At 33.9% G+C, this 24,804-nt stretch overlaps 2 protein-coding genes across 2 annotated transcripts in view; one reads left to right on the plus strand and one right to left on the minus strand.

Annotated features, from left to right (window-relative positions):
• LOC111048673 (heat shock protein 68) lies at positions 1 to 2,065 on the plus strand. Its single transcript, XM_022334603.2, has one exon. It carries the CDS (start codon positions 99 to 101, stop codon positions 2,037 to 2,039), a length of 1,941 nt encoding a protein of 646 aa, XP_022190295.2. The 5' UTR covers positions 1 to 98; the 3' UTR covers positions 2,040 to 2,065.
• A 1,403-nt stretch (positions 2,066 to 3,468) lies between these two features.
• Positions 3,469 to 24,804, minus strand: part of LOC111048674 (echinoderm microtubule-associated protein-like 2) — a 144,369-nt gene continuing 123,033 nt past the window's right edge. Inside the window, exons 11-20 of the mRNA XM_039438201.1 lie at positions 24,202 to 24,303; positions 22,814 to 23,051; positions 21,227 to 21,384; positions 19,223 to 19,480; positions 16,306 to 16,443; positions 15,780 to 15,896; positions 12,389 to 12,436; positions 10,536 to 10,623; positions 7,661 to 7,887; positions 3,469 to 6,078 (exon numbers count right to left, since the gene is read on the minus strand). Of these exons, the coding sequence (XP_039294135.1) occupies positions 5,953 to 6,078; positions 7,661 to 7,887; positions 10,536 to 10,623; positions 12,389 to 12,436; positions 15,780 to 15,896; positions 16,306 to 16,443; positions 19,223 to 19,480; positions 21,227 to 21,384; positions 22,814 to 23,051; positions 24,202 to 24,303 (1,500 nt within the window). The 3' untranslated portion in view covers positions 3,469 to 5,952. The remainder of the gene's footprint in view (positions 6,079 to 7,660; positions 7,888 to 10,535; positions 10,624 to 12,388; positions 12,437 to 15,779; positions 15,897 to 16,305; positions 16,444 to 19,222; positions 19,481 to 21,226; positions 21,385 to 22,813; positions 23,052 to 24,201; positions 24,304 to 24,804) is intronic.

Raw genomic sequence — 24,804 nt, forward strand, 5'->3', positions numbered from 1 at the left:
GGCAGTCGCGCGGACCCTCGTCATCATTTGAAATCGAGAATCGTGCGAATACACGTCTATACGTTATTTGAACTTTTACTTTTACAAACTCTATCATCATGCCAGTGAAAACACCAGCTATTGGAATCGATCTGGGAACAACGTACTCGTGTGTCGGAGTGTTTCAACAGGGGAAAGTGGAAATTATAGCCAACGACCAAGGAAACAGGACGACACCCAGCTATGTTGCGTTCACGGACTCGGAGCGGCTTATCGGCGATGCGGCCAAAAATCAGGTCGCAATGAACCCGAAAAACACCATCTTCGACGCCAAACGTCTCATCGGCCGCCGTTTCGACGATCCGAAAATCACGCAGGACATGAAGCATTGGCCCTTCAGCGTATTCAACGATTGCGGAAAACCAAAGCTTCAAGTTGAGTTCAAAGGTGAAGTGAAGAAGTTTTCTCCTGAGGAAATCAGTGCAATGGTGCTCACAAAAATGAAGGAGACGGCAGAAACGTACTTGGGTGCACCAGTGAAGGATGCAGTCATCACAGTTCCAGCCTACTTCAATGACTCACAGAGGCAGGCGACCAAGGATGCAGGAGCTATTGCAGGACTCAATGTGCTTCGAATCATCAACGAGCCCACAGCTGCTGCCCTCGCCTATGGATTGGACAAGAACCTCAAAGGAGAGCGCAACGTCCTCATTTTCGACCTGGGAGGTGGTACGTTCGATGTTTCAATCCTCACCATAGATGAGGGCTCTCTATTTGAGGTGAGATCTACAGCTGGAGACACTCATCTTGGAGGTGAGGACTTTGACAATAGGCTTGTGGATCATCTGAGTGAGGAGTTTAAGAGAAAATACCGCAAAGACATCAAGTCCAACCCACGAGCACTGAGGAGATTGAGAACTGCAGCTGAAAGAGCAAAGAGGACACTCTCTTCAAGTACAGAGGCCAGCATTGAGATAGATGCACTGTGTGAGGGAGTAGACTTCTACACAAAAGTATCACGAGCCCGGTTTGAAGAATTGTGTGCTGATCTATTCCGTTCTACACTACATCCAGTTGAGAAGGCCCTGAACGACGCCAAGATGGACAAATCATCAATCCATGATGTTGTACTTGTTGGAGGATCCACTCGCATTCCGAAGATACAGTCACTGCTACAGAACTTCTTCAATGGAAAGTCTCTCAACCTGTCAATCAACCCAGATGAAGCAGTAGCATATGGAGCAGCAGTTCAGGCAGCCATACTCAGTGGAGATCAGAGCTCACAGATCCAGGACGTCCTGCTAGTTGATGTGACACCTCTCTCACTGGGCATTGAAACTGCAGGAGGAGTGATGGCGAAAATAATTGAACGCAACTGCAGGATTCCATGCAAACAGTCGCAGACCTTCAGCACCTATTCAGATAATCAGCCAGCTGTGACAATTCAAGTATTTGAAGGTGAGAGGGCAATGACCAAGGACAACAATCTACTGGGAACATTCGACCTGACAGGGATACCACCAGCACCCAGAGGAGTTCCCAAAATTGAAGTCACATTCGATCTGGATGCAAACGGCATTCTGAATGTGTCAGCTAAGGAGACTGGAACTGGAATTACAAAGAACATTGTCATCAAGAACGATAAAGGACGTCTGTCTAAAGCTGATATTGACAGGATGGTGAACGAAGCTGAACAGTTCAAGGAGGAGGACGAAAAGCAAAGACAGAAAGTGAGCGCTAGAAATCAGTTGGAGAACTACATCTTCAGTGTGAAACAAGCTCTTGAAGAAGCAGGAAGTAAGCTGAGCGACGGTGACAAGTCGGCAGCCAGACAGAGATGCGACGAGTGCTTGCAGTGGCTGGACAACAACACACTCGCCGAAAAGGAGGAGTTCGAGCACAAGTTGAAAGAGCTGCAGCAGCTCTGCTCACCAATCATGGCCAAGATCTACTCTAGTGAAGGCGGTGGAGACGCCAGAAGAGCCCAAACTTGTGGTCAACAATTCAACCAGGGCCAATCTTTCAATAAAAATGGACCAACTATTGAAGAGGTAGACTAATTATAAAATTGATCACATTTTTTAAATTTAAAAAGACTGTATAATTATTATAATAGCTTATTATTTAAATGTAAATATTAATTTTAAAATGATCTCGTTTGAATAAATACTGTATTTGTTTACTTTGTAGCTGAATCGTTTGTCACAATTTTTTCATGTATATGTAGTACCGGTAATAAAGATTTCGGTTAATTTTCTTAGCATCTGTCTACTCATTCATCCCAAAATCATCTCATTAGAAATTAGCACATACATGCCTACCCTGTTGCACAAAAGTCTGTTACCTTTTAATCCCGATTACATGCCAAAGGACCAATCAGAGAAGCCTTCTTCTAAGAAAAACCTTCTCTGATTGGTTCTCGTGGAATTAAATTATGATCAAATCTGACAGGATTTTGTGCAACTGAGCCCATTATTCGGTAAATGGGGAATTTAATAATAAATTTCAATATTTTAAGGTTTAGTAATATAATAAGTATAATTATGGAACTCCACCAATCTTCTTATGTATGGTTGTAACAGAGCACAAGTCGTAAGATCAATTACAATAAAAAATAATAAAGTTCTTCAATAGTTCAAATCGATCAATATATCAACTGAACAAACAGCTTCCAGAGAAATGGAATATTCCAGAGAACTAACTGTAAATCATACAAATTAATAAAAAATTCTAATCACAAGATTTGATTGCTATGAATAATATAATTTGAATTGAAGAATATCGTACTGAAATAATTTCCCTTCAATATAAATATTGTGACTTGAGAGATTAATCAGCTTCTTCTTGATTTTCAGAAAACTGAAAAATGTTGTCCATTCCAGCACTGTATTTCAATAAATATTTTAAAACTTGATAAATTGAATCTTACCGTACTACATGAAAGTTTTCCTTCATCTCAACATAATTTTAAATTATAAAAGTGATTATAAGCACTATAATGAATCAATCTTTATCGGGCTCTCCATCACTAACTTCCTGGACTTGGAACAGAATATTGGGTATTTGCAAATGCTGAATTCAGCTCCATCTGTTAATTGTAAGGCATTGGAAATGAGATAGGAAGTATTGTCACAACCAGATCAACCACTCATTCGATGAAAAAAGAGACTGCCTTTTACCTATTCTCATAGCGTCTCCCATGAAGTTTACTATATGGATTGTCAATGAACTTCTCAATTAAAACACAAGTTATGACGATTCAAAGTATTTATTAGAATATGGATATTCTGTGTTCTGCCACGTCACCTTCACTACGACAAAGAGGGTGTTTCCAAGAGAACTTGACCATAGGCATTCAAAGAGTCCAATTCAGATAAGAAAGTATTTGTAAGGATTAGGGAGATTTGGAGAAATTTACTTTAACTTTTTTTAGGATAAAGGATAGGATACATCTGGCAAGATGAAAATATTTCTGAAATGATTATACTGAGATAGAGTGCTGATTCATTTAATTGAATTAATCAACAAAATTCATAAACAATTCTTAGTCTATACAGTCTTCACATTCAGAAATTCAATGTTGAAATACAACTTTATTCAAAACTTTCTCACTATTAGATGAAATGGAAGTTTATAGAGAATGTGGAATTGTAATTATTGAGAATTCGATACAATTGATTCTACGATAAAACGTTGATGCATCGAATCACTTAGCCTATTCTGAAACAGTAACTTTACAATGTAAAAGAAAAATTAACTTCATAAATAAATATATTTACAATAAACACAAAAATGAAAAATCGAATTTTTCAGTAAAAATGAACAAGATAAAACAAGTAGAATAAACAGTAAAAAGAGTTAAAACTGGAGAAAACCTAAAAATTGAGTCTCCTTTGTTCTGCATCAATAAATCAAATGTATATAATAATATAAAAATGGAAGTCCAAGGTACGGTATGTAAGTATTCTATTTCAACTTATTAATAAAATAAAACTAATGTGATGATTTTAAAACGAGAATGTTTCTCGAAGAAGAAATAATACAATAATAATTATACAAAACAATGATGAGTTACACAACATGTACATAATTGTTAGTTTTTTATGCTATATGCCATACATCTATTTGATCAATGTATCAAGTGGTGTTGAATTGCATAATACTATCTGATCATACAATCAGATCATTAATAGAATCTTGACAGGAAAACATGAATTTTAGTTACAATTTTTATCAGTCAAAGGTGCATAATGTATCACAAAATGTGGAGTAGTTTTAAGCAGTAGATTGTCAGTAGGAAGTTCAATTTTTTATTGAATGCAAAAAAGGAAAATATATTATTGAATAATTATTTTATAAGATAATATATTTGGGACCAATTCATCAACAACAAACTGTGCTACCATATTTACAGTATCAAGCATTTTGGTGTTTAAGTTTCTATTATTAAGTCATTATTATTTTCCATTAATATCACTTGAGCAGAATGCGATTGTTCTAATAAGCAGCAAGTTCACAGGCTGTTAATTAATAATATCAAGGATATATATATTCGTGTACAGCATACTAGGCATTTTAGATTTTATGTGAATGTGAAGGATATATTCACATTAATGTCTTGAGCAAGTGAGGATTTGAAAATTCAAAAGGAACGGTGCAGTAGAATAATATCATGTCTTTATAAATTGCAACCTGATATCAAGATACCAAATAAAATCACGATACAAATACAGTAGAAGTGATTCAAGGATTTTGCTAGAGAATTATATGCACGGATATACATTTCTTCAACACTTGGAATTATTTTGTCCAATTTTAAAATTATTTCTGTAACTTCTTCAGCACCAAAACCTTAAATAGGCATCAAGACGGACAGAAACTGTTCATTATTATTTCAATCTATTATTTCATCCAGTAGCAGGTGTTCAACTTTATGCAGCGCTGCTTTGCTAGTTAGTTGACATTTTCGGATTTCATTCAAGCGAAATGCAAGATTATTGTACGTTCATGTTATCATTTTAAGGTTTTAATAAACATTGCTCAAGCTATAGAAGTTATGAGTACAATATCTGCATTTTCGAAATATAATTTATACGTAATACATGCATTTATAAGTAAAAGCATGATACGGTTCTCATTAGAAATTGACAATGTCTCAACAATATACAAACTCTGAAAGAGTTGACTACAATAATGTAAAAAATCAACAGAATTCCCGTCAAACGGAACACTTTTCATTAATAAAAACAATAAAACTAATCTAGATATTTACACTTGTTAATTTGTTAGTTCACCAAGAAATTTAATTTCATTCTCAACACTAGATTCAAGGAAAATATGAGAAATTCCTTATCTCGTAACCTTGCTCCGTAAGGATAAGCATATGGTTTATACTGTATGAATGTCTAGCTATATGAAACTAAGGAAATATGCTACATAACAGGTATGTATGGGATAGTACATTTTTTGAAAACCAAAGTGAAACAAGAACATTGAGAGCATTGATCTGGATACGTCTTGAATTACATTTATATTATTTTATCACGGCTTAATGATAAATAGACTGCCTATTTATTCCACCACTAGGAGGAAACCAATACCTATCCTTCATGAATGGAATTCTTGCAATGTATTGCAAGTTGGTAATTGTTCAGTAAATATTAAGATACTATTGTAAAATAGGCCATAGAAACACATTAGTGTTAAAAGGGCACTTGAAAGTGGATACGATTCTTATTTCAACTTTACTTATACATGGATTTGTAGATTAGGCTCTTTAGATGCACTATGATAAACCGTTTAAATTCTCTTTCATATCAGGGGAAGAGTGCAGTTCAATAAATAGTGGAATAGAGGTAATATTCAATGCTTTAGCTTGAAGCGAAAACTATTCATGTTTTCTAAGCGAGTGCTAGACCAGCATTTGATTGTTTCAAAGTTTAAATTTCAAAATTCAAACAGGACAGTTGACATTCAAACAATGCTCCATTGCAAGACGGAGGTGTCCTTGCCGCCGATTGATATCAGCCTGGAATCGTCGTGGAGGAACGTGACATTGGTCACGTGACTGCTATGACCGCCGTAAGTGTGGTTCAGAGACTGCAAAAATAAATAATTAAAATTTGTTTAGAAATACGAATTGGACTTTTAAAGCTGATGTAATAGTTTGCTTGTCTAAAGGCTAGGCGCACACCAGTTAGTCAAGACAAGACAAGACACGTTTAGACGATGGGTACGTGCACGAATACAGTCGACATGTTACAATTTCAAAACGGTCTGAACAGGAATACTGGATGAATCAATCTAAAGTTAGTGAAATGTCATTATAATATTACTGTTAGCTAACAATTTAAATTTAAATTTCATTTTGTTTTGATACATATCTATTATTATATTTGAATAATAAATTCCATTTCCATCATAAAAAACTAAGATATTCCACAAACATTTTTCGGAAATTAACTGTCCGACCACTACATCAAGTAAGCGTGGCCAGTGTGTAATTAATAATTTAGCCTGCAGCTTATCACAACAAAATAGCTCGGAATAAAAACAAAAACACATATTATATGTTATCATTATTCCATCTTAATATATTTGTTAAAGGCCAAGTGTCGTTTATTTCAAACAGTAATTTCTTAGTTTCCTTGCAGAATGAGATGAAGTTTGTAATTTTGACCATAATTTGTAGAATATGATGAGAATTATCAATTATTGAGGCTTGAGAGTTGAAAAATCGTGTTCAGCGGCCGAAAATATATAAGATAGCGTTCCTGAAATACATAATTTGAATGCATAGACTAGTAGGAGTGATGCGATAGGCAGGCCGCTACGCGTATAAATCATAGGGGTGAACCGCGCCGCAGCGTAACAGTGCTACTTATCCCCCTCCCACCATGTAATCTATGATCGTAACCCCCAAACTATATACATCATTGGATTCAGGAAGAAACGGCCTACAACGTTTATTGGAAACATTTTCCTCTAAGTCGGCTAACGTCTTAAATATTCAAGAAATAAAAAAGTACATAATTAAAAAAATACATTATTCGAAATATTTATTTTTTACGGAAAAACTATGCGGTTTATCGTAAAAATGTAGAGGACCATATTGAAAACCAGTTATATGTAGATAATATTCAGAAAAAAATCAAATCTGTACGATGAATAGCAACTGCAGGACAGGCGATTTTATAAGCGCGCGTTTTTTACAACTTGCCCCCCCTCCCACCTCTGTCTACCACCCTGGGACGTGACGACATCGAGTTTCATATACACTAAAGATCCCCTAACAATAATCCAAAGTCGAATTCTGTGCCTCTCTCGTGTATGCTCAATGTAAGCCAGCGCCTGGACTACATTTGAGAAAATGAAGTTGAATTTAAAATGAATCTGGATTTGAAATGAAGTTGGATACATATGACGAATCCAAGATTGAGGACAAAAGTTTTGAAGCGACAGAAAGTTTTTTTTTAGAAGATATATTTAGCTGTTTCCATAATAATTATTCTCACCAACTCAGTATAATTACAAGTTGCGGATCTCAGAGATCAATACAACAGTTCATGAGCGAGTTCTTCAACCCCGGGGGTCTCTAGTATTGAGAGATGTGAGTTTTCCTCAACAACACAGATTTTTGAGAGAAAATGATCAGGTAATTATGAGTATAATAAGAATGTACCTTAGGCTGGCAGGCCGGATAAGAGTAGAGTTTGACCTTGCCGAAGTCGTCTCCGGTAGCGATAAGGTTGTGGTCATGTGATCGCTCACAGGCGTTGACATCGGTGCCGTCGGCGCCTTCCGGCCAGATGCCCACCGTACTGAACGACAGCACACATGTGTGTGTCGCCCACTCCGTGTCTCGGAGCGATGAGCTCTGCGGAATCTGTCTGCAAAGGCCGGGGTTCCCTGTTTCAACAAATCATTCAAATTTATAAACTAAAATAAGAATAGAGAGAAAATACTATGTTACTTTGAGTTAATAATTGCATGTGATTAATAATCCACTTGACAGTTGATTAATCATGAATAACAAATCAAGTTTTATTTTCCGCATCAGCAAAAGAAAAAACATTAAAAAATCCCATCCTCGTTGCCATTTTTAAGTATTCGTTTATTTACTTAGATAAGAGAAAATACAACAATAACTTGATGTCATCAGGCCAGATCAAGACTAAACTATTTATTCTCATTAATGAATATCATGGTAACGTTCCAATTAACGTATATTAACATACTAGTAGTTCTGTGAACAGTAGACCTCGCGCTCGATAAGTTACATTGACCTGTTATGTTTTCTCAAAAATTAATAAATAATTCATCAATTTAAAATGTCTAGAAAAAATCCTAAATACACATAGAGCTTTTTCTGTCCTATCGTACCGTGACGTCGTGTCGTCCCGGAATGAGAGTGTGAGCGCTGTCATCAGGTCTGGCTGCAACTGTCTACAGCGTTGATGGAAAGATACATTTTCAAGTTGTTCGATGTTTTTGAACGAGTAGTATTATAGTCAACTGTCTACTAACGTTGATGGAAAGATACATTTTCAAGATATTCGATGTTCTTGAACGGGTAGTATTATAGTCCACTAAACAGCTGATTTATGATGAATAATTCTATACCGTAGTCTGATATCTAATATTGGCGATCTAATATTGGCGTATGAAGGAGGCTCCTTTTTCCTTTTATATTATCCTTGAATGCAAAATTTCCAAAAACCTAGTATACGTCGACGCGCAATTTAAAAAGGAACATACCTGTCAAATTTCATGAAAATCTATTACTGCGTTTCGCCGTAAATGCGCAACATATAAACATTTGAACACTTAAACATTTAAACATTTAAGAGAAATGCCAAACCGTCGACTTGAATCTTAGACCTCACTTCCCTCGGTCAATGGTTTCTCAATACATTACAAAAACACATTCTTCATTTCTTGATCCAAATACAATTGGAAGAGCAAAAGTCTGCATATTAAATCTCTACTGTATATTATCAGTATATTAAATCTTTAGTATCAAATAAATAAATCTCGAAAATGGAATAAATATCACAGACGTCATTTACAACCTAATGTAAGAATACTACATAAACAGACAATATAAAAAAACAAGTGGTGGAAATAAAAATCAAGTAAAATGAGCTATAGAATTATTGAAAAATAAATATTTGAAACACATTGTTGTCTTTTTCCGCTTTCACCTCCTTCTATAATACTCTGCTGAGTGATTGAAGTTATCTCGTCTAATATAAACTGTAATATTCTATCCATCAAGCAAATATTACATATTTTCATGATTCAATAATGAATTCTTATAATTTGGATAAAATATTTGCTTGTCCATTATACTTTGTCACAGCGTACAAACTATTCGGCAACGGTACGGATTTGGAAAAGGATAGAGCTATCTGATTTGTCTAATGAGAGACAAGGATAGCAACCGATGTTAATCAGGTGCTGACTTTACAGCATGAATAATACTATCGACTAAAATTTTTTTCACGAATAGAACTCAGCTTTTATAACATTTTTTTCTGAGGGTGATGCAACAGATACAAGATTTTTGTCTGTGGTGATGCCCACATTTCTAGGCTTGTGCAAAGCTAATGAGTATGATGACGATGTTGATGGAAGATGAGTGGGCTTATAACTAAATTGGGTCCCGAACCACCGGGAATCGATTTTCAATCTCATAAATTATATTTAAAAAAAACGGATCTACAAGTGGTAATGCTACAATTAGCCCATTGCTTACGCTACCCTATAATTTTCAATTGATGACAAATTTGGTTTTTAATTAATAAATAATTAATGATAAATAATTCACATGTCATTCCGATTTTCTGAAACAATTTATGAATTATTCTGGTTTAGAGAGATAATATTATGATTTGAAGAGCCATCAAATTCAATTCACTTATTTCATTTATTAGCCTATCATCAATCAGTTCCTTCATTCAAAACATAAAATGAATGGTAGTACATGAATTCGTTAACAATCTATTGTCAAAATAATTATTTGAAAATAAATAACTAAAGAAACATATAACAAAAATCTTTTGAAACAAATAAAACCTGCACACATGTAGTGAGGTCCACGTTATAATGGCAGTGGAGAAAGATAGGAGAACAACGTGCCGATCCTCGGTCTTGACAATGCTTTCTATAGACGATAGCTGATACAGGTCTATTGATGTAATATTTACTGTTCATTCTCGTTTAAAATAATCAATTATATTTTAATAAGCAAGAAGTTATTTTTTCAATAATTTTATAATGAATTTTCATAATAAAGATGAAATATTTTGTTAATTAATAATTAATTCTGCATTGTTAAAAGACGATCTGGCAAGAGAGCAAAGCGAGAAAGAAATAGCGCTATCCGCTATAGCAATACTATTGCTATAATTAAACACTGCCATTATAACGTGGACCTGACTATAGGAAATAATTTCCTTTACCTTTGTGTATACCTTATTTGTTTTGGCGAAAACCCCATGAAAAATGGAATAATTTTTGTGAAATTCTACGGTATTATACACCGGTTTACTCACAGAACAGAAGTTCGTAGTCACCGGAATTACTCCTCAATATTTCACTGTTCTTCGACCAATCTAGATGTGTGATGAAGCTGGAATGACCCTGAAAAATTTGAAAATATATTAATGTAATAGATTGAAGAGATAATTATGGAAATGGTGATAATCATTATAATGCTGATGATAACGATTTTGATAATTTTAATGATGATGATGACGATAATGATATTATTCAATGATTTTTAGAATTATTGGAATGATAATTGTATGTTTCATATCTCACAATTCCGATGTTCAATGAAAAATAATATCTAATATTGATTTTTTGTATTTGATCAGTCAACTGTTTGATGATGAACTGTTCAACTGTCGCATGAAATATGAATAATTAATGAAAGATGCATATCAACATCAAGGGACTGTGAGTCATGCAATACTTCTGGAACGAACTGTTTACAATCACGCACGTTTTGAAAAAATATCAAATTACCCAGTGAAATTACCCGGCAATAGTATAAAATATTCATTGACTCATTACAGAATGTTCTGTTACTTTGAGTTTATATTTTTATCAAATGCCTCTCCATGTGAAATCTTGAATAGCATCCTTGAAGAAGAATATACACGGTGTCCCACGAAGAGGTTTACACGTTTAATTTTATATTCATGCACCGAACTTTTTTAAATTTTACACAATTTACAAAGTAGGTTCTAAAAATATAAAAATATTCTGGGAGAATTTCAGCTCCCTAACCTTCGTAGAAACAAAATGGCGGCAGTAGTTTTTCCAAGAAGCAAATTGGTAAAATTTTCAAAATGCCATTTTGTTCCTACGAAAATTAGGGAGCTAAAATCCAAGAAGCAAATTGGTAAAATTTTCAAAATGCCATTTTGTTCCTACGAAAATTAGGGAGCTAAAATTTTCCCAGAATATTTTTAGAACCTACTTTGTAAACTGTGTAAAATTTTAAAACGTTCGGTGCATTAATGGGCACGTAATATAAAATTAAACGTGTAAACCTGTTTGTGGAACACCGTATATGTAACCTTAAGAGAATCCCAACTCTAATATTAAAAATAATCGTAACGCAACAGTTCTGCATATTTAAAATAATTATATTTTATGAGTTCAGTATTTAGAGTGATTTGTGAAATATTATGTAAATATCATGGAATGTTATTATGTGAATGTAACTATGAGAAAATCCGAAAAGTTGAATATTTAGGCAGAGCTCTGTTGTGCATTTCTTGAAATATAATAATTGTATTTTTAAATGAAAAATAAAAAATGAGAACATTCATGAGACTCTATAAACCTACACAATACTGATTATGAATTGCATGCCGTTACTAACAATTCAACAAATATTAGGATTATAAAAATAAAAGGCTGGAAGGTTAACAGAAAATAAATAAAAAATGTAATTTCTTACAAGTTAATCTTTAAAATATAATATTCTATCATTTTCTACATTTACTTGCATATAATAGTTACTGTATTGCAAGATATTTTTCCTTCATAAGTTACCTTTTTTGAAAAGTGTGATACTTATGTGAAGCGATACTACAAACTAATAAACGAATTTAAATTACCTAGTTGAGATTCTATGCTAAATCTATGTCCTAACAAGCATTATTGCAGAAGTAGGTACTAAACGTAATAAAAATAATTTGACAACATAACAAACGTAAAATTGAACAGTTTTTACAGAAATTAATGTTCTACAACATGCCTGATATTGTAGCTAAACATTGCAATTTCTAGGGTTTAGTAAGGGTAGGTAACAAGACTAAGAGGTTGATCTATAAGCATATTAAGAACTGCACAGAAAAATCTAAAAATCTCAATTTATTGTGGGTGAACCCACCAGTATGGAGATAAGTGAAGACATACTGCGTCTTCTTTTCCTGTCGGCCTGTATGCGTAAAGAAAATTGTTGAGAAAAATTTGAATATAACAATACTTATAATTAACAATAAAAGAATAATATTGAGCTGAGTATGGAGAAAATGATGAAAATTATAGCCTAGGTTTTAGGAATGTATGTTAAACAGTATAGTATTCTATTCAGATAGTGGCCATATAGCATAACAACAATACTTATAATTAACAATAAAAGAATAATATTAAGCTGAGTATGAAGAAAAGTATTAAACGATGAAAAATATAGCCTACATCTTAGGAAAGTATGTTACAGTATTCTATTCAGATAGTGGCCATATAGCCTATTATATTATATCCAACACTTTCTTACACCACATATTTATGAATAATAATTGTGTGCTACGAAGAATAGAAATACACACTTTCATCTGACTTGAATATAGTAATTAATTAAATTCTTTCCTGCAAAGACATGTTCATGACTGTCTCAAAGTGTTGTATTAGCTTAGGCATAGCCCACATTGGAAACTATTTCCAATTTTTCATTAGAATGAAACCTAGAAACAATGGTTCTATTATTAAGATTAATATTGTTTTCATCAATAATTGAGATCTTATAGACAATTGAGTAAAATATAGTAGTGAAGTGCTTTGACGAGAATATTTTTCTACAGCAAGCACAAAGCTTGAAATTCTATTATATTAAGCGAGCAATTTCTGTATTTTTATAATTATTATTATATTTATATCTGGTTAGTTATGTTCAACGGATCTAGAAAACGGCTCAAACAATTTACCCGAAATTTGGAACATAGTAGGTTTATTATATAAAAATTCGATTGCACTAGGTCTCATCCTTGGGAAAACTCGCTGAACGACATTAAAATGATAATTCATCCTTGGCTGAAACAGCTGTGGATAGTAAATGAGTAAGTGAGCGAGTGAGTATGTGAAAAATCAAAATATCGCATCCCCGAAATTCATAAGATGACATATAGCCAGCTGTGAAATATAAAAACACGATCATTTTAGATAATTGTGTTCTCGTTAAATAAAATAGATGTGTTTTTATCGATAAATAAAATTAACGAGCGAAGCTCGGTGCCCCGATATTCATTATTATACAATGAATGTATTATATTCATTCATTATAATCTCTTGGATATTATAATATAAAATATCTGGCTCACACTTTAAAATATTGATTGATATAAATATTTTCCTACAAGAGTTTATTGTTGAACTAAAAGATCTTGTTCATTAGTAATTATTACTCTAAAACAGTAGATAAAACCGACACAAAATACGGTATCGATATCACAATAACATGATTACCGTAACTCACAACATGAAAACTTGAAACTCATTGAAGGATAGCATCCTATGAAAGTACAATAAAGTTTCAAAGTCTATCAGGTACTCTTACTCAAAATATAGTCCTATCTATGGATACTACTCAGTACTTATGTTAGCCTATCAGCCTATGTTAAACAACTATTTCGCCAGGAACTTCAAAGTTCTCTACTCAATTTTAAAAATATTAAATATAACAAAATTCTAACACTACTGTTATTATCCAAAATCACCCCGATTCAAGTGCATTGATTTAAAAGCTTACATTGCAATAACCCTCTCTTTTATCCAAGATTGATTTAGTGAAGAAAACTGTTTACTAAAATTCCCAATAATTGGTATTGTGCGATTTCAAGGCAAGGCTTAAACTAGCAGCTAAAGCCACAATGCAACAACCTAGGAACTTATAATTTGGCAATTCAAAATTAATTATTCCTATGTCAGCTTTCAAATTAGACTTGAACTATATACATTGAAAATGCCTATTTCTCCTGAATAAACCGAACGTTATACGATGTAATTCATGATTAGATATATTTCATTATGTGTGCCATCCATTATATGTGCGATTGCGATTTTAGTTGGATGTACACCAACACCAGGTTTGAAATCCATGATTCCTTTTTGAAGTTGAGATTTATCTTAGCAAGTTGTGAAAATGTTTGTTCAACTTATTAATTCCAGGAGATTTGGTGGCATGAAGGATGAGTCAACTCAAAGCCATGGACTTCTACTCTAGACTGTTTATTATTAATTCAACGAGCATAATAAGCTTCAATGATTATTAATTCAAGTGGATGATAGAGGAGATTTTTGCAAAACGTTACATTGGTGCTGTTTGCACATCCAACTAATATTATCAGCCTTCAATTGGTTCAATTACGTGTAGCTGAGTTCGCAAGTGCACGATGAGTACATAATATTCATTTTTTACGTCTTTGTTGGTGATTTCAAGATAAGCGGCTGTTAGAGTAATAGCCGGATCTGTTCTGGATGTAGGTAACCTGGTTCTGCGCTTGTTCAGATGAGAAATGATTCCATCAATTAAGCAAGACGGCTGGCAACACAAACACAAACGCTACTCTTATTAAACGCACACGAGTACGATGAGAGACTTCTCATTTTTTCCACTGTAAGTCATTTCAACTACGGCAGTCAAAATGTTCATCAATTGCAGAGTTTGAAGAAGAATAAGCTGGGATAAAGCAATTGTTAATGTAGTATGTTATGCAGATCTTATGTATCATAAACATATCTGAGAGGATTGTTGGTTAAGCAATAGTATAGAATATTTCAGAGATGGATGGACATTTTATTACGAATAGTATTACAAGAGAAAAATGTTTGCTTTAGCTGTACAATCCAATAAAACTATGAAATATATATAAACTATTGGTTCGAAACTATATAGCAGAGAACACGTTGAGACTAAGATTACCATAATATCAATACAATATTAACAAATTTTCTTGAATTTCACCAGCCTTAACTATATTCCTAACACTATATATATTTCTATATTCCTATATTGTTTCTTAACACTCTATTATCCCTCACACCATTGTCAAATTGTGTGACAATAACTATCGTTAGTTCAGCACAATTTGATATAGAATTAAATATTTTTCAATGCATTAAATTTATTATTAGATTTGTGAACAGAAATATGTTACAAAATAATTACACTTAACCGTTTATGATTTCTAATATAATTTTAAAATATTATACTTTCAGCTTATAGAAGAACAATATCTCCAAGACGAATCTAAACAGCATACAACAATTGGAAATCAATTACCTATGTATTTGAAGATCAGAATAATATTCTACATGTCTGTCCAAAAACTGTAGTTTATAAATATTCCGCTCTGCTTCCTGAAAACTTAGTTTAATTCCAATTCACCACAAAAATCTTTAGCTGACAAAATTATAATACCAAAATATAATAAGATATTAGATAAATGGTATAATAGGATAATAGATATGGTAAATAGTATAATAGGATAATAAGAAATACTTACAGCGCATCTTCCTACTCTGCTGTACTTCCTAACATCTTCTCCGACTTGGTAGACGTAGATGTTGTTATCCCTCGAGCCCAGGGCAAGAAACCGGCCATCTGGAGAATATCTGACAACCTGAAAACAATTTATATTTCTTTAATGAATTAAGTTTTGATTTAAGTTTTACTTTGTATCTGTGTTTTTTACATCTTTAATGAAAATGTAAATTATTGATTTATTTAATGAAAATTTCTCATGTCTTCCCATCTTCAATATTTGTGTTCCAACCCATACATTCATAGAGATCGAATAATTGAGTAGCAAGATTGTTTGTAAGTTTGTAATGTAGAAGATATTGAGCTTTCAAAGTTTCCAGAGAGTTGATGCATTGATAAAGTGAAATTTCAAAGGATACGGGATGATTTTTTTATAATTTCAATAATGTGAAAGATTATAAAACATAGATTGACATGAATAGTCGTGTGACTTGAGTGGAAGTGGTTATGATGTTTAAGAATACCGTAATAGAGTTTGGAATAAGTACCTGAATAGGCTCGGATCCATCTGTATGTGATGAGTAGAGCTCTCTAGTTTCGGCATCCATCACCAGCCATTTACCAGATACACAGCCAACGATGATAATGCTGCCATCTGGTGAGAAAGCTGCCGACTGAGCTTGCTCCTGTAAAATATGGATAAACATTAAGTTTGATTCATTCAGAGCTCCTAGCAATATCAAAGAATAACAAATTGATATTAAATGTAACTGCATAACATATCATAAATGTGTTCAAGGAAGACTCGAAAAGATAGGAATTGCTCCTTCTCCTCCTCCTCCTTCTCCTTCTCCTCCTCCTTTTCCTCCTCCTCCTCCTCCTCCTCCTCCTCCTTTTCCTCCTCCTCCTTTTCCTCCTCCTCCTCCTCCTCCTCCTCCTCCTCGTTATCCTTGGAGATGATAAGAAGGAGGAGAAGAAGAATATGAAGATGATAAGAAGAAAATGATACAAATATGTATGCTCTCCTAAGAGATGCACCATCTCTATAATATTTGTTATAGTGATGTCCACGTTATAATGGCAGTGGAAGAAGATAGGAGAACAGCGTTGCCGATTCTCTGCCTTGCCACTGCCTTCTATAGAGGATAGCTGATACCGGTGTATCTGATGTAATATCTGTTAATCCTTGTTAACAATAATCAATTATAATTTATTCACCAAGAAAATAATGTGTAGGTAGCAGGTTTCTTTGGGGATCCTTTTTGTTAAAAATTTAATTCTGATTCAATATTGACAATTCATTCTTTTAAAGAATTATCAATTATATTTCATTCGCCAAGAAAAAATTATTTTTAGATGATTTAATAATAAATATTGTGAGATAATTGAGATTGATAATTTTGTTGATTGATGATATTTCTAAATTGTTAAAAAACGATCAGAGGTAGATGAGGATAGCACTATCTGCTTTGTCGAATGATAGAAAACAATAGCAACACCAATGATCATCGAATACTGCCATTTTAATGTGGACCTCAATAATTATAGTGAGCATTATGGAAAGAGTGCATCTCATAAGAGAGCATTTTATCTTTTTATCATATTCTTCTTATCATATCTTGTTATTGTTCTCTTATTACCATCTATCTATAATATTTGATGCACAGTTCAACCATGAGATCTCAGTATCCACTGAACCAAACTTTAAGTTTAATACGTCGAATTGAAGGGGGTGATGAGTAAGCTTGCAGAAATGCACTAAAATTTATGTTTTTTTTCTGAGATCCAATTATTATTTAATAATTTGTCAATTCCACACACCCAACCTAAACTTGGCTGTAACGACATTGTCGAATTTCAAACAGCTGATAATGGATATCTATTTCAAACGGCTGATCATGGGTATCTATTTCAAACAGCTGATCATGGGTATCTATATCAAACAGCTGATCATGGGTATCTATTTCAAACGGCTGATCATGTGTACAGTTTAAAAATTTGCTCGGCTTACCATGCAAGGCAGAACGATAGGAGCATTGGCGGGAGCACCAGGGTGTTAAAACTAGGTCACGCGCGCTTTGTAAAAAGAAGTGAAAAGAAAAAGAGAAAGACAGGAAAAGAGAGAGAAAGAGAGAGAAAAAGAAAAAGGAAGAGAGAGAGAAAGGGGAAAAGAGAAAATAAGAAAGAGAGAGAAAACAAGAAAACTAAAATGAGAAACAAAAATAGAAGAGAAATAGAATAAAATGGAGAAAGAGAAAGAAATAGTGAAAGAAAAATAAATAGAGAAAGAGAATGAAATAGAGAAAGGAAAAGAGAGAGATAGATAAAATAGATCGAGAATAATGAGAGAGAAAGAAATAGAGAAAGTGAAATAGAAAGAGAAGGAGATAAAGAAAAATAGAGATAGAGGAAGAAAGAACGAATTTCAAGTCTGATCAACTTTACAGTTTCCATATAGATTCTTAATTTACCCATCTTAGTAAATTACCCATTCTTAATCTTCATCTCATGATGGTTATAGGCCTATTTTAAATTCTTCAAGATTTCAGTAGGTCATGTTTTCAGTTTGTGAAGTTCTTAGATAGACCCTTGCGAAGCATGGGCTACCTGCTAGTAATAAATTGTTATTGTAAGACTAGCTGGCCCGGCGACCTTCGTACCGCCAAATAGTTAATGCATCTCATGACAAACTTTAGCTGGATGCACACCTGAGGAAGCGCGATGCGGCATTTTGCATCCAGGTGCTTCTTGCTTATTGGTTTGAATGGAAGAACTCACACACACTGAATCGGACATGGCGTGGAACGGTGTGATAAGGCAATCTTCATAGATCAACACTTTGTATCACCTAGCCGCGCCTCCTCAGGTGTGCTTAGTCTTAGCTTAATCTGATGCACTATATTTTTATGAAAATTATCCAACAATTAGAATTTACATTTATATCTCAATATATGGAACTTCCTATGTGCTTAGTTAGTTGTGCAGCAGTTTGTATTTTTATTTATAGTTGAATTCAGCTTGCTGGGAATTGAATGGTATATATCCTTGCTTGCTGCTGGTTTTCCCGTGCATATTAACAATTTACAGCATTTCGAGCTCTAGAACTCAAGTTTGGACGCCGTTTCTACCGCGGCATTATTAAGAATTAAAATTTCGTCAATCAGTAGGAAGAAAATTGAGAAACAGATCCACCGACGGCTGTTGGATGACGCAATGATTGTAACAGCTGATTTTTATTTCTGTGTGTGGCCAGCTCACAAATCTTCTCTCATAATAAGGATTACATGCAAACTTTGAAGGACCTTAGGAAAGAGTCCTGAAGTCGGATTATAAATTTGATAGGCCATAAACCTGGTACTGAACATATCGAACAAAACTAAAAAAATCATCAAATTTGGTGCACACATAAAAAAGTTATTGAATGTCAAAATTTGAGGCTCGATTTTTATTTATATAGATACTCACAGCGATGTCCTTACTCCAGACGACAGAGTGAGCCATGCAGTCCCAGAGCTGGACAATGCGGTCGAAGCCAGCTGTGAGGAACTGGGAGAGGGAGGGGTGAGCGGCCAACGCCCACAGCTCGTCGGTGTGACCGAGCACAGCGGGGCTGAACCCGAGCGGGAGGGAACCAACCAGGATGCAGTTTCGGGTTGACCCAACCAGCAGCTGCGAACCGCGACCCTCCGAGATGGTCCGAACGCCTCCTACGTGTTCCGCGATCTGAGAAAAGGTGGTCAAATCGAATCGAATTTGAAAAAATATATATTTATTTATTTCTACATAACTATCTGAATTTATTTGTCAAGGTTGAGTGGTAGAAAGGACTAAAAATTCCCAACTCCGCCTGATAATTATTTTCAGCAAATAAAATTATTCAACAGGCTGCCGCTAGATATTAGAGCGCTTCCAGTTGGGCGTTTCAAGATGGTAGTTAACAAGTGGGTTACATCCAAGTTCTTCTATACAGTGCAAGAGTTGTCTTTTTTCTTTAGGGCTACTTTTAATATAAATAAAATATAATCTGAGTACCCTTATTAATTATTTTGTCACTACATGTTTTGGCTACTAATGCCATTTTCAAGTCTTGAAAATACAAAGTTTTGTAGCCAAAACATAATTTATAAGGGTACTCAAATAATATTTTTATTAATAGTGCAAGAGTTTCTTGAATGTAGTATTGTTATTAATGTCTAGCAGAGTAGAGTTTGTATGTATCTTGTTCATAAAATAAGCTACATTGTGACAATGTTACACTTGTGGTACAGTGTTGAGTGTTTTTAGTCAGTTTTGTGCGTTTCTTTTTTGTACGATTGTATTCGGTTGGTTCAGTTGTTGGTTGTATTGTCACTTGGTAACTTTTATTATATTGTAACTTTCACCAGCGTTATGATTTTGTTACTTCTATTGTATTGTGACTTCTGCCTATCACTGCATTGTGTATGTTTATTGGCAATAAAAGATATCTTATCTTATTCTAATAGAGAATGTTTTCAGTAAACATGTTTTTATTTATTGTATTGCGAGATACACATACATATCTTTCATAGATATATACACAAATCACTTTACTTACTTTACTTATTTGTCATATGGAACTGTAACAAGGAAGCATCGCTCCTGCAGTACATGACACCTCAAAGTACAATAATTATAATATTACTAATATACTCCATCTACCAAACACAACACAACAGAATTGGGAAAGGGTCAATAGGACTGAGCCAAAACTATTCCTCTCCAAATTTTGATAGAAATGATTTTAAAAATAGGTTTTGTTTGATTACTGAATAAATAAGTACAATTTTCAGTGCGAAAATCAAGTACAGTAACAAGATATTTTTAATTTAGAAGGATCAAACACAAGTAGAATTTAAAATGTTTCAAATATTCGTCTAATTACCCAAACCTGACTTACTTAAGATCATGTGGGTGCATCACCCTCAGGAATTAAAAAGGAAATATTTTGAATTGAGCGTCAATAAGATGAATGAATATAATTAGCAACAGTTTTATAAGGTTTTCGAATCACATAATCCTAGTAAAGATTGACAACAGAATAGTTCCATTTTTGAAAAATATTGAATCACGATAATTATATAATATGTGATTATACAACATGATGTGATCCAATGAACCTAGAATACCTGAATTCTAGGTATATTGGTGTGATCTATACTACTATACTCTGTCCAGACTGCGATGAGTGCTGAAAGATTAAGCCGACCCTCCTACTACTCACACACACAAGCGCAGTCTCCTTTTGTGTGTATGAGTGAAGGGACGGTCTGCCTACCTGTATACTAAGTAGTATACATAGTATATCAATGGCGCAGGTAGGCCGGGCGTGTGTGCCTGCGCGTGTGGGAGCGAGGGTCGGCTTAATCTTCCAGCGCTCATCGCAGTCTGAACAGAGTATAATCTTTAATGAATAATTCAAGTTATTTTTATTAGCAATAAAATCTTTACCTGAGCTTCAAATCCAGTTTTCTGCAATTCAGAGTCGAACTGGATGAGTCGGCCATCTTTGCCACCGCCTGTTATGATGCTTCCTTCTTTCAGCACACAAATTGAGAAAATTGATCCTTCATGCACGTTTCGCATGAATCTAGTGATCGTATTGGTTCCTGAAAAAAAAAGAAATTTCATATATCTGAAACAGTAATTTTGGTAAATTTGAAATGAAATATATTAAAATAAATTTTGAAAATGATTTTTCATAGCTTCCTTGTTTCTGTCTTTTTTAATTTGTCATTTGCTTGTAATTTTATTATTTTGTCTTATCGTTTGTAAAAATTTAGATGTGACCTGGTTCCGTAATTTTATTCATTTAAGTGGTTTGAAAAAGCTCTATTTTTTCTATTGACATGTTTGCTATACCTAGTTGTTCGAACTCACTGCCGGCGCACAAGTTCTTTGTCGGTAGTGCCATTTTTTTTTTAATTTAGTACATTTATTTTATCAATCTGTGGCAAATAAATGAATTTGAATGTTTTAACAGTTGAAATTAAACATATTAAATTTGAATAAATCAAAAGAGTATATTCTTTTTTTAAATAGAAATTTCAAGACAATTATGTTATCTTGTTAATCATGTACTAAATGGTGGTTGTTTCCAATTAAACGTTTTTATATTTCCAAGAAGATTGAAGATCATTCTTGTATGTTTTTCAATTTTTATTGGATGCCGCCATGAGTAAGCACATGTACGTATTATTGATATTATTTTGACAATGAGATGAAGAAACAGTAGTAATGAAAAATAAAAACCCAAGTACCCTTTTTAAAATTGTTTACATACGATATGTTTCGGCATGATGCCATTATCAAGTCTTAGATTTTTATTTTTCATCTCTATTCAAGAGTAGCCCTAACGAAAAAAGATAAATACAGTATTATATTCAATAGGTGCTCAATTTATGAATTAATTTGTTCATTTTACACTAAACTTGAATTCGTTTTCTAAGGCACTCAATGAGTATTCGTATAATACAAGTTCTCTGATCGGTTCAACCTCTAGTAGATGAGAATGTAAATTATCATCGACATCTCTAGATCGGCTAAGAATGTTGTTTTTCATTTTTTCCATTGATATTCCTTTCATTTTTTCAGCTTTGGTTTTCTGTAAAGTGTGAAGTTTTTAGCTAAAAAATTTCTAGTTTCATTCAAAATTTAGACTTTTTGAATAATCATTAAGTTACTGTTCTAGATTTTTTTGTTCCAGACTCTAATAGTATCTATTTGATTCAAAATTTGCTCGTTTATCTGAGTATTGAAGAACGCAAATTGTATTCTGAAAAGTGAAAGTGACATAACCAACATTTTGATTTGGACAGTATACGGTAGTATAAATTGGAAATGGGACAGTTTTGGGCATGCGCCTGTTGTGCCTTTCCTCATGTAAAGTTAGTATTTGTACACAATGTGATAAATAAATAAATATAAAAAAATTGACTGTGCCCCATACATTTTTCTCGAAAAACTCGAGAGACTCATTCATTCATTCCACAGTTGAAAATGATAAATGATATAAAATAGTAATAATCTATACTTTACCTCGTCCCCAGACAATAATACTGCCATTGGAGTCGCCAGAGAGCACATCTCCAGTCTGCGTGAATGCCAGACAAGTGACATACTTGGGCTTGTCTCGGTTCTCGAAGATGCCGTTTCTCTTGTACAGAGTTCCACCATTGTCCAACGACCAGAAGCTGATGTGACTTTTGCCACAAGTCACAATGCAGCTCTTGTCCAGAGGATGAAACTCTGCTGCCACTACTGTATCCACTGAGCACTACAATAGAAAAAGGGCACGACTGTTATAGACTGAATTAGACTGTAGTGTCGTCAAAAAAGATGAAAAAGTTTTGCCAGACGGAACATCAACTAATGCTACCGGGTGCGGCAGCGAAACTTCCTTTTTTAAAGTGAAGTCAGCTGATGTCGTAGGAGAGCAAATTTTAAAGTTTCAAGGTCAGATCTTAAAGTTATCTTCCCGACGACTTTCAGTCGCCATCATGCATTGGAACAATGTGAAGAAGTGACTTCAGTTCTTTCATCTTGTCTCACTCGCAGTTTGTCTGAAAGTAGTGACCCACGTAACATTGTGAAGCGTGAATTTGCCATTGAGACTTATTTTTCGAGCGGATGTTCTGTGATCACAATCCAGCGCGCATTTCGAAATCACTTTTGGCGCCTTTGGCTACTTTGAAATCAATTGTTACGTGGGCCACTACGTTCAGACAAACTACAAATGCGACAAGACGAAGAACTGAAATCCCTCGGCCAATTAGGTCATCTGAGAACATTGAGGCAGTGAGAGTTTCAATGTTATTATCACCACAGCGTTCCGCACGCAAACATGCGTCTGCTTTTGGATTTTTCGAACGTTCAGTGAGACGGATTATTTATGATGATCATCATTTTCATCCATACAAAATGACAAATTATGCAGGAGCTTTCTGAACTTAACTTCAATCGAGGGAACACTTTCCAAAAGCCTCGTCTTGATTAGGAGCGACTTGGTGTAGCCAGCCCGATCTCCCTATTTGAACACTTGTGATTTTTTCTATGGGGGTTTTTAAAAATCATATTTTATCATTGTAGCAATCCAAAAAGGTTCAACTACATTTAATAAAAGCTGCAGGCCTGAGCAAAAACACTACTGAGAAACCTGCAAGTCAATTTAACATCAAATGCATTGAATATTGATCAACCTAGTAGAAAAGAAACAAAAAATAAAACTTTGCAAGATCACAAATTGACAACTATCAAGTAGATATGAAAAGTATCAATATAAAGCATCAATATAAAAGCATCAATATAATTGCTGGAGAGGACCTTAGAAATGAAACGAGCTTCAACTCACGGAACATCTTTTGTGAGTTTAGATTCAACATTATAGAATAGGCATAAACTCGGGCGATACTCAACTATCAACTTACCGCTTTCGAAAATGATAAACAACTAATAGAACGCTCGAATTCGCCTATTCCTATAACAGCCATTGTTGAAAGGTTTACAGAGTTCCAAACCCGAATGTGGGGCTGAAAAAAGAAAAATTGAGAGTATTAGAGAGTAACCAACAGTAATTTAATTCTCTTAAATACTACTTTAGAACCTTAGACTATTGAGCTTATAAAAAGCTCACAAAAAACGGGTACAGCTCAAATAGTAGCCTTATAAGTAAACAAAGACTAGTGTTCGAATGGAAGAAAATATTGGAATAATAATAGAGGATTTTTTTGTCCAACATCAACTATTCACCATCTTTATTCAATTTCAAGTTGAGGTGCAATAATTATCTTGATAATACAAGAATAATTCATCTGTTTTAATAAAATTATCAGAGGAATGGAATAAATAATGTAAGTTTGATGATGAAGTGCTATAAAATACTAGTTAGGTAATCAGAAATACGTTTTATAAATGCTTAAAAGTCGTTCGAAAAAGAAATCTCTCAGACTTCTGTAGGCATTAAACTTCTGAGCAGTAATTACAAAAAATAGTAATAGTAAAAGTAATAGCCAACAAAAAATAGGAGACAG

This window comes from Nilaparvata lugens, chromosome 11 (assembly GCF_014356525.2).
Source record: "Nilaparvata lugens isolate BPH chromosome 11, ASM1435652v1, whole genome shotgun sequence".
NCBI lineage: Eukaryota > Metazoa > Arthropoda > Insecta > Hemiptera > Delphacidae > Nilaparvata > Nilaparvata lugens.

What these genes read in the sequence shown, in the direction of transcription:
- LOC111048673 (XM_022334603.2), top strand. Translation starts at nt 99, where the DNA reads ATGCCAGTGAAAACACCAGCTATTGGAATCGATCTGGGAACAACGTAC.